This window comes from Coffea eugenioides, chromosome 8, assembly GCF_003713205.1.
Source record: "Coffea eugenioides isolate CCC68of chromosome 8, Ceug_1.0, whole genome shotgun sequence".
In the NCBI taxonomy this organism is placed as follows: Eukaryota; Viridiplantae; Streptophyta; class Magnoliopsida; order Gentianales; family Rubiaceae; genus Coffea; species Coffea eugenioides.
The window spans coordinates 37,970,911-37,982,147 of NC_040042.1; the positions used below are offsets into that span (position 1 = coordinate 37,970,911).

General features: G+C 36.0%; 2 protein-coding genes across 2 annotated transcripts; one reads left to right on the forward strand and one right to left on the reverse strand.

Moving 5' to 3' along the window:
• The first annotated feature begins 1,340 nt into the window (after positions 1-1,340).
• Positions 1,341-2,113, forward strand: LOC113781178. Its single transcript, XM_027327050.1, has 2 exons — positions 1,341-1,675; positions 1,868-2,113. The coding sequence occupies exons 1-2, from the start codon at positions 1,408-1,410 to the stop codon at positions 1,918-1,920; spliced, it is 321 nt and encodes a 106-aa protein (XP_027182851.1). The 5' UTR covers positions 1,341-1,407; the 3' UTR covers positions 1,921-2,113.
• On the reverse strand, positions 1,815-3,869 carry LOC113781177 (molybdate transporter 1). Its single transcript, XM_027327049.1, has one exon. It carries the CDS (start codon positions 3,642-3,644, stop codon positions 2,265-2,267), a length of 1,380 nt encoding a protein of 459 aa, XP_027182850.1. The 5' UTR covers positions 3,645-3,869; the 3' UTR covers positions 1,815-2,264.
• Positions 3,870-11,237: the final 7,368 nt, after the last annotated feature.

Below are 11,237 nucleotides of genomic sequence, written 5' to 3' on the forward strand. Positions count from 1 at the left end.
ATTCAGCCTCTGAAAAGTCAAACTAATTTTGGGTATTGCTTTCCTACTCATACTCCCTTGAATGCTTTTGAGCATATCAAGTTCTCGACCTTTTCAATGGATCCTTTACTTGTTGTTTTCTGTGTTTTCAACCCAATGAACTGAAGTGTCAAACTGCTTGATTTTACTTCATTTGTCTTATGTTGTATATAATTGCCTTAAATATTGCATTTCATCAGTTACAAAGGGATATTGGCAACATGTTTTCATCAAATCAATTGTTTTTTTTTTTTATTGTCTATTTCTATACCCTGAAATTTGCTTTCTTACAAATTTAAGCACAACCTTATCAACTCGGAAATTAATAAAGAGAGAAGAAAATGGCATAGTTGGAAGATGATAGGGAGCTATAGTCAATATTCCTTGTGCTAACAAGAAAACGGAAAAAGGATGATGACAAATTTGTTCACTGTCAATCAATAGTGACGGTTAAAAATTCTGACAACTGGAGAGTTTGCTAAAATCTAACCTCTGAAAACAGGTAGGCATCTCATTAGTTACCTTCCTAAGCAATCAGGGTGACAGGTGACGCCAATAGACGGTACGTTTTCATGCAGGCACCAATGTCGGCAAAAATTTAATGCAGGGATGGCTCTGGAAAAACTAGTACTGCCATAAAGGACAGTTACTGTTTCACTGATATGAACTTTATTTGGAGTTGAGAAATTTTGGTGCAATGATCGATGGCTTAATGGTGGGGATGCAATCATGTTTCCTCACAATTCTTCTTCTTCTTGTTTTTTTTTTGTTTCAATTTTTTACAGTTCACATTTAGCAATGGACGCTACTTTTGGCTTAGAAGCACAGCACATCTTTGGAACATCAATTGAAAAACAACTGATATTCTTAGCTCCCTTTAGATTGGGCTGTTTATAAAAAATTTTGCTGTACATGCATGTCTTCTTAGCTCTTAAATACTACTATTTCCTACTAGGAAAAATTGTGAAAGGAAGCAGTGATTGGTGGACATATGTTATTACTGATTGCGTAGACAATTGAACTATACCTACCTACCTGATGAAGAAAAGTCTTTGTAACGTACGTCTGATTGATACTTAAACAGGCAAATAGGCAATCATGTTTAGCATTTAGTAATTACAACTAACTCTTTTGTTTTTTATGGATCAGCAAGTGATAAATCCTCTGGTGCTGATCAGAGGTGGAAAGTACTAGTAATTCTTAGGAAAGAAAAGTTATCTGCACGAACCATACATTAAATACATTGGACTGAAAAGCGCCAAGTTAGTTGGCCATTTGACCTATAGATAGTCCTTTTTCCCCGTAACATGTCAGAACATATCAAGCAAGTTTGCAAGGTGTTTATTGCACTGTTTCCAAGGAGAGGGAAAAAGGGGTCTGAACTCTGAAATGGGGAGGAGCATCAGGGTTTGGGGATTGATGATCACAGTTTATGTGTCAATGATGCTAGCTCAAAATGCCACAGGACAAAGCACATATGCTTGTTGGGGAGGATGTTACAATGTGTGCTTTCTGCTTAGTAGCAGACCAATAGCAGAGAGGTATCCGTGTTATTTGAATTGCCTGGCCAGCTGCTTTCCTCAGTCTGCTCTGGAAAGCCAGCTTTACTATTGCCATGTTGGTTGTTCAGCACAACGTTGCCTCCAAATAAAAGATGGTACTATCAAATTAAGCACTCTCTGCTCTGTGTGTGTGCGTGTGTGGGTGTATTTGTGTCTGCCTGAGAGTTTTTCCGTCAAACTTTTAGGAAAATCATTTAAGGCTTACTTGCAATATTTTGGCTGAATTCAAGGCAATCTTTCTTTGCTTTCTAACACGTTTCTTTCTGTTTGTTTGTCTTCATGGGCAGCTTCTGCAAGGGAGAAATGCTTTGGTGGCTGTGGAGACGCCTGCAAAACTTAGAACTGTCTTGCAATTCTGTGGTGCATCCAACATAGGGAGTTTGATCATACTGCTTTATGTAATAAACAATAATTTAATGGTTCTTCTTTATCTTTTCATTCACCGAGAAAGGAATGAACTCCATCCTTTCAAATTTGTCCCTCCTTTTGTTCTTCCCCATTCCCGATCAAGAAGAAAGTATATTTTCCTTTTATTATTCTTGTTATGATTCACATAGCGCATCAAGCAAGGCGGAAATGTTAAACATTACCAAAAAAAGGTGTGCATTAAGATCACAGATCTTTTAATCAGTTCACTAAGGCGAAGCTTGAACAGCTTTCCAGGATTTTGCATTGAGACCTCAATTATGGGTTACCATGAAAGCAAATTGCAGAAGAAGACTGACCACCATACAGTTTTCTTAGCCTGAGGAGCAAATAAACAACAATTCCACTCAGGAAACCTAGTGCTGCACTAGAGCCTACCAGTGAAACAGCAGTGCAAGCCAGCATGACAAATGAATCTTCCTTTGAGTTCATATCCCTTGAGCAAATAGCAAGTTCAATCCCAGCAAACAATAACAGAACCCCCAATACTCCAACAGGAAATTGGTCCAAAATCTTCACTAGAGAGCTACCTAAAACTAAACCCAAAACCAACTTGGCTAAACCAAGGAGGGCCACACATCCACCACTCCTCCCACCAAATTTATACTGTCCAGCTAGCCCTCCTGCACCGTGGCAGCATGGCATGGCTCCAAACCAACATCCTATTAAGTTCATCATTCCAACAGTAATTGAAACAGACGTGGCTGAAATGTCCTTCTCTGGAAAAAGATCAGTCGACAACTTACAGACAGCAATCACTGAATTTAGAATTGATAGTGGAAGTTGAGGAATTGTGCCCTTAATGAATCCTTCCTTCCATGCATGCTTAGACATTTTCACAACTTCAATAGGAGATGGTCCAAATTTAAATCCTTTGACTGCTTTAGGCCCTCTAATAATTGCCAAAACCACACCTAACAAAAAGATGATGAAAGCAGAAGGCAGAGAAGTTATGATTTTTCGCAACCTTTTTCTTCTGTTGTTTCCTGATCCACTGGCATCATTGGCACCACTCTCAGTTTCTGCTGCATACTCATTGTCATCGCCAGCACCGTTAACAACTATAATGAAACAAGCACAAATAATAGCCAAGAGCAATCCATCTAAGCCTAACCAATGCCTGTCTGAACCAGACTTTGACTTAGAAAAGTTTTGTACTTTTCTTATGTACTTCACTGCAGTCATAGCAAATGACAGGCCTTGTGCTAGCTGAATTCCTCTGACAATTGAAATTGGAATAAGCTTATACACAAGTTGCATCAAACCTGTTACACCAAGAACAGCCAAAATCCCTGCAGTGCAAATTCCTGATGCCATAACTTCTGGAATATTAAAATCTGCATCAGATATGGCCACTGCTGCAATTGACTTCATCGGCTGCACTGGCATGGGGACACCATAGATTGCACCTGTGACAAAGTTGTATACACCGGTGAATATCAGCGTGGTACCAAGATTCAGGTCCTTGGCTAGTGTCAAAGCCAATATTATAGGAATATAAGTGCCCAAATCCCCCATTGCACCATTTAACTCAGCCCACTTTGATCTGAAAATTAAGTTGTTCTTCACTTTTTCTACAATACTGCTCCTATGACCTTGATTTCTGATTTGATTAGTGTTTTCAGAAGGGTTTTCCATAGCCTAACTCTTTGGTAGTTTAGTGGCTGTGGGTTATTAGGTAGTTCTTGTTATTGAAATGGTGCTAAAAATATGTCAAGAATCAGTCAGGATTTGATTGGGTTGAAGAGAGGTGTATTTGTGTATGATGCAGGCCTGCAAGACATGTGAAAGAACAGGTGTCGTTAACTTAATAATGCGCCCCTTGCATTGATGGGAGGTCGTTGGCAAAGGAGAAATGTCTGCCGCTGAATTTGGCCCAAGGCATCAAGCAAGCAAGAAATGTTGCAGATATATTCTATTAGATATATTCCCCTCAAACGAATTGACTCTGGGAAGAATATGAACGTTGTTGGTGATTAAGACTGTTTGGCAAGCCTTGACCTCGAATGAGATGTGTAAAGAATCTCGAAAGATGTGTATATATATATCTAGCGGTAACCTCACTTGAGATTTTTGACAATTTCACCAAGCTACTTGCAATTTATGAAAATCTCACTTGGCTCCCTCATTTGGAACTTGTATGGAACATATAAGCCCAAATCAATGAAAGGTTCAATAGAAAAATAATTGTTGGAGAGAGAATGTAATTTGGTGGCAAAAATGCCCTTACTAATTGTTGCAACTATTTGTTTTGAGAAACTATTAAATGAATTAAAACTTGGCAAACAAAAAGCAAAATTTAGATGATCAGACTAGCCAATAGCTAAATTTGCAATGTAGCTCAACTAAATATAACCCCCAAAAAAAACCTTAGAAAAGTAAATGATATAGGACACTTTTTTTAATAGTACGTAACTACCATTAGAAAAGTATGCCATTTGAATTTGGAGGAGAGATTCGCGCCAATTTATTGAAGACAATTGGCCAATTTTCTATCCTTTTTTCTTTACATATAGTCCAATAGCAATTTTTTAGGACATGTATAGTTAATATCACAAAATACTAAGGATATGATAGTCATTTCGCCACACCTTATATGGTCTCAATCTTATATTAGGAAAGAACGTAAGATTTTCAAAAGTTGAAGGAAGGCAAGTGAAATTGTCAAAAAGTTTGGGGAAGGTTTTTAAAATTATTATCTATCTCTAATCTCTTTATCTTCTTTCATTTTTTTTTTTTATTTTAAACATAGGAGTAGGTTGATTATAAATTTCAAACATTATCATCTGCTCGAGAATGCAGAGACTTTAGTAAGATAAATTTAAGGGCAAATTACTTGTGACCTTCTTGTAATTTTACACAATGTCAGATGACCTCCCATAAGATTTTAAAATAGTCATCCAATCCCTCTGTAATTTTATGTAAAGTGCAAAATGGACGGAATGCACAATCAATTATGGCGTTTATACCAAACGTACTTTAAAAGCGCATGTGATAAAATTTTAATATCCATATAATTCCTCTATAATTTGTATAAATATCTACTTTATTTCCCTATGATTTTTGCATTTATCCACATAATCTCCCTTTACTTTTATACAAAGTGGTTAAGCCGTCGATTGATTTAGTATTTAAGTAAGGATACTATTGGTATTTCAACTAATGACATCACATAAGTTATTTTCCGTCAAATCTCCACTTTACATAAAATCATAAGGGGATAAATTAAGCTTTTAATATGTTCGGAAGCTATATGACAATAGATGAAACTACAGAAGATTATATGTAATTTACCCTAAATTTAAACTTTCATCCATTACTAACCACTGGACCTACTTGTTGTCCTGTGTGCCCACAATAAAATAACCATTCCGTGATAATTTATATGTATATTTCTAATCTATCTGTCTGTGTACAACTCCGTAAGAGCTAAGAAGCGTGATGAAGTTGTTTATTCCCATATTGACCTACACGGAAAAGGTTGTCAAATGGGGTTTTAGATTGGGGTGACGAAGTTTTGAACTTTTCTACGAGTTTAAAGAACGATTCTAATCATTATAATTTTGGGTTCTTCGCACTTCGCCTGGATAAATGACTAATTTGCAAGTATCGTATGTCCTATTCGAGGGCAATGTGATACAATAAGACTTCAATAGCTACCACATCAACTACCTATTCCTCTATGCTACACAGTCATTAAGGTTTGGATCAAATACTCTAATGGCCCTCAAACTATTATAAAATTTGTCTTTTGATCCTTAAAATATTAGCTAAGTAATTTTAACTCTCGAACTAATTAAAATGTACACTTGTAATTTTTCTGTCAATTTAAATCGTCATGTCTAACGGAAATAGTACCACATATGACAAACGATGGGCCTGTTTGTCTACACTAGAGAGATTTATTCAAGTTTCACCATTAATCATCATTCAAGCACCAAGACCAAGAAGATCACTGATTCTTTACCATAAGTCCGACCATCTTATATTTCCCTTACCATTAAGAATCATCATCATATAACTTCATCATCAAAAGCCTTAATCACCCGAACCAGAAACCTCAACTTCCCATTTTGCATTTCCCTTAAACTTTAGTCACAAAAATCCATGGTCTATCTTCATCTTTTCAACATTTGTCTAAAAGCAACCTCCAAAAATCCTCCGATCTCAACTTTATAACCTCTTAAATTCCATCCAAATTCAAAAAGGGAAAATCAATAAAAGAAAGACTAGAAAAAAGTGAAAAAAAAAAAAAAGACAATAGGAAAAAAGAAGAACAGAAATGTAGGTGTTGCCTTTGTCGTTGCTAGAATCCACCAGTGCCTACCAAACCATCATCAAAATAGCATTATAAAGGGTCAAAAGTTAAATTTTATAATAGTTTGAGAGGCATTGGAGCATTTTGCCCTTAGGCTTTGTGCAGAATACTAATTACAATTAAACCCATTAATCATGAAAATGTCAAGAGTTTACCCAACCAAAACTCAGTTAATTAGGACAATAATCGAAACATCTTCTCTTGGAGTGTCCCTATGCATTAATACCGCAGACGATATGCTAAAATACCGCATTTGAATCCATAAATCATAGCAAGATTTACCAATGGACCCTAAACCTAAATTCACCAAATAAAAGCTTGCTACTGGCTTTAAAAATGCACCGCAGCACCAACAAGATGGCAGACTATAGACAAAGATCCTGATTAATGTAAAGCACCGAAAAATTGTATGAAAAGCAAACTGATTAAAAGCGATTAATACTACAAGGGCAAGCCTAGCGCCCAAAGAAATGGTCCTAAAGTCCTCCTCGCTATTAGATTCAGGATTTGTGACAATTCTCGAACATCGATAATATCCTGATTTTCCCTATGGGAAGGGAAAGTGAATTTAAAATAAATTTAGATGGGGCTATATCTAAAGATCCCGTTACATTGCATTTTTTTCTGATTATTACTTGGGTTCCTAAACTTTAAAATGAGATACTTTAGTATCTAAAATATAAAATCTGTCATGTGTAAGTAAACTAAACTTATTGACGGAAGTGAGTAGGGATGGCAGCGAAGCGATTTTTGGGTTGGGGAAACTTCCCCTGACCTCGACCCTATTTTACAAAAGTTCCCTCCGCCCTTACCCCATCCCTTGCTCTTCTAACCCACTACAAGAATTTTGGTCATCAGTGACAACTACCTTTCGCCACAAAAAATCAAAAAGTCGTCACTGATGACCATTATTGACAACATTTCGGTTGTCGCTGGGTCGTCACTGAATCTCCGTCGGTAAAAGTAAACAGTGACAACTTTAAAGTCGTCAGTGAATAGCGAGTTTTTTATGACAATATAGGTCGTCAGTAAAGGCAGAAAGTATACAGTGACGACTTAGGTCGTCACTGAATAAAACTTTTTTATGACAACCTATATCATCAGTAAAAGCTATAAATCTAGTGACAACATCTTTTCTTGTCAATGGTGCATGAAGGAAACGGTAGTGAGGGTATATGGGAATTAGTGACAACTTTGTTGTCAATAAACCCCTTATCAACTGTGACTACAGCCCCTTATCAATGGACAGTTTTGATTGAGTGACAATAACAATTGTCAATAAAGACTATTCTGCCTGAAAAAATACTATTCATTTACAGCACCTTACACATGATTTTCCTACTACAATAATATCTAAAAAATGAAAATATCGGCAATGTTTAATAAATAACAAACGTAGGCACCCGTTACAATAGAAAATGCCAGAATAACATATTAAATATTCAAATATCATAAATAAGTGCAACATCATAGTACAAATATTTTCATAAGTTTCAGTAGAACAAATACTACTCATAAGTCAAGGCTGCACTAAAAAACATATTCCAAGTCCCAAAACATTTTCTGTGCTACCGAAACATTTTCTAAACTTAAGACAGCACTATAACCACAGTTTTTGAGTCGACATGTAAGCCGTACTGCTAATTTTCTTCGAAACCTCCAAAATGAGCAATATATCTACAATAAAGTAGTAAAGTTATTAGTAGATGATAGAAAAATTTAAATGGTGCATAGAAGACCTTGAAATCTGAATATATAGGATACAGGATACATAATACAAAATAAATGACTAACAGTACAAAAACAAAGTTCATGGTCACAAAGAGAAAATGCTTTTTAAGATCAGTTAAGAGCAGTGCATAAAAACACTAACGAGTTATTATATATTATGTGCGTGTGTGGTTCTGGGAATTTGGTTCAAAAGTTTTAGTAAACTTCCTCTCCTTCATTTGGGCCGCAAAGCAGGAATCAGTGCAAATAAAGACATCAGTATATCAGTTTAAGCTTCTTTAGATGTCGAGGAAGTAATTTACATCAGAATAGAGAATATGCCTGTAGCTAATGTATTTAATTCCAGGATTAAACACCGTATCATATTCATTAATCAATACCAACGTTATTGTTCCATAAGTTTAAAGTTCTTCTAGATTTGTCCAAGCAGTAGCTTTAAATCATCAGTAAGTCATGCAAACGTGTCAAGCTACATATGCAGCTACAGAATTGACAGAGAATTATGATTTATGAATGTTCTACTCACTCTTGCCATGCGAGGGGCGAAAAACACAAAATTGCAATTCGGACAACTCCAGCAAAAATAAAAATGAAAACAAACATGTGAAATAAAGTTAAAATTCTAGTAGATTAAACAAATTAAACAAATTCTAGTAGATCCAGTGAAAATGAAAAAGCAACGAAATGTCTTCATAGCAGAGATAATATTGATTCCATATCAGACAATGATCACCATATCAGCTTAGTTAGCAACATAGCCAGGGCCAGCTAATCAAACCAGAAGTTTCAGGGATGAGGAGGCAAAGTTTAAGCTGTGTAAGGTTTGATCAGTACAGTTTGGACAGAAGGGCATTCCATACCTGAATACCTATGATGGTCGTACCATTCGTTACCCAGACCCACTCATCAAGGCCAATGACACCATCAAACTTGACCTGGAGAACAACAAGATTACTGAATTCATCAAGTTTGATGTTGGGAATGTTGTCATGGTGACTGGGGGAAGGAACAGAGGTTGGGTTGGAGTACTCTAAAACATGGTAGGTCCATATACTTGATGTCATCATAAAAGTATATACACACAAGGCAGCTTGTAGTATACGTACATAAACAAGCTTGAATATAGGGAAGGGAAAAGGAGCAACCAGAAAGGAGAAATCCTCATTCCTCTAAATGCTAGGCGAAGAATCATGTCATGTTCTAATTTTCATACATGACAAACAAATTATTTCATTTTGTCTTCATTAATTACATCTTGATCATCCAAAAATTTCACTTCATCCCCAAATGGAACCAACCACAAAGTCACACAAATGAAAAGCATTAAGTTTTCAGGACACTCACAAGAAATCACTTGCATGATAATCAGCCTACCATACAACTTATGATTAGATTTTAATATTCTTTTACAACTCAGTCAAATCATTTTTGAGTTTCCTATGGTGTGAAAGTGGTAGAAAATCAGATTGATAACAATATTAGCAGTAATGTAAGATCTTTAACTCAAGGACCAAAGCCTTTGACACATTGATGCATCACCAAAAATGAGTGTGAACACGATGGAGTCAACAACAAAAAAGAGTGATAGGAAAAGGAAGCAATAGAGATGCTAGAAAAAGAAAATGAGAAAGGGAGACAGTGGAAGAATTTTCATTATTCTATACATATATACATCTCAGCACAGCAGAGCAAAATATTCATGCCATTTGAACATGGGACTCTATAAATCATCCATACAGAAGAAAAAATATGGAGTCGAACACTAAATAGGGATTACCACACTTAGTAGCTAAGGGAAGTTTAAAAAGAAGGAAAGTACATTCTAAGAACAGTGAGATCCTACTTTGGCTCTTCGACACTAAAAGCTTGACTCCATGTGCCTCTAGCTATAAAGTATATGAACTTTAAAATATGAACTAGTTTTCTTAACATTACCACTCAACAAAATAAACTAAGACTCATATAACAGGCTTTTAATACCATCAAGTACCAATAACACGTTCCTTTAACTTGTAAAGATCCTAAAGATCATTGGTCTTAGGTTCCTAAAGATCCTCAAGGGCTATTCCTTCTGGTCTTGTAATGGTAAAAAGGATTTCTTGTAACATGAAACACTTGACAAATCCACTTCGGCTAAAGAAAGCAAGTGGTGCCCATGAAATAGATGGATACACCAAATCTAATGGATGTTGCCAATTCATCAAATGCATGATTGATAAAGGGAAAATTTTACATATACTTTCACTGGTGGCTTGTGGGTTCTAAAATTTATTATTGGGGAAAATTGTTTTTGGTACAGATTCAATGCATCCGTCAAGTAGAGAGAGCAAGAGGAAGACAGCTTACATGGGCCAAAGCGTGCCCAAAAGAGGATGGGGCAATGGGCAAAAATTGTGGGTTCTCCAACGTATTACCCTTCCCAAATGATATGATGATAAGAGCTTATGAATGAACATTTAAAGCAACTTTTGTTTCTCTCTTGGTAACTCAGTCTTTCTGTTTTGACCCCCTTTTGACTCATTTTCTTTGCCTGTTTCTTGGAGCGTGCATGAACAAGGGAAATCAATGGGTCCCTATCTATTGAATTGAATGCAAATTGGATATAGTCATACTCCCAATATAGATTGAGGATCACACATGCACACACATACATTTGCCTAGTAGGTGGATTCTTGGGACAGATTGGGAGTTAACTAATATGGGCAAGTTCAAGGATCCAAACTACAAAAGTTTTATCATCAATTCTTGGAGATGGTGGAGTTTGTTAGCCAGTCATGAACCTTAATGTACAACTATAATATATTGCCCAGAAGGCAAAAAGTTGGGGAATGCTATTGAATGCTGTTGTTCCTCGAATTTAATAAGGACAACCATAATGGTAAAAAGAATTCAACCAAGAATGAACATTTTTCTAAATTGGTCTTGTACCCTGCTCTACATATTTTATTGTTTTTGCCATTTCCTATCAATACAGTTCATTTCTTTCACAATTTTCCAAGAGCAAGCATCCTTGAACTGTTGGGGAAAACTCAAATTATCACTTAGAGAACACTAGTTTGATTATTGCATCTTTCAAACCTACATTTACACAGGTCCTGGAAACATTGACCTCAAAAACTAAAAGAAAATCAAACTTTTAAACTATCAAAGAAGTTGTGTTCAGATGTTATTCCTTTAGCTTC

What these genes read in the sequence shown, in the direction of transcription:
- LOC113781178 (XM_027327050.1), top strand. Translation starts at nt 1,408, where the DNA reads ATGGGGAGGAGCATCAGGGTTTGGGGATTGATGATCACAGTTTATGTG. An exon ending in TTGCCTCCAAATAAAAGATG is followed by an intron (nt 1,676 to 1,867) that starts GTACTATCAAAT and finishes CTTCATGGGCAG; the next exon opens with CTTCTGCAAGGGAGAAATGC.
- LOC113781177 (XM_027327049.1), bottom strand. Translation starts at nt 3,644, where the DNA reads ATGGAAAACCCTTCTGAAAACACTAATCAAATCAGAAATCAAGGTCAT.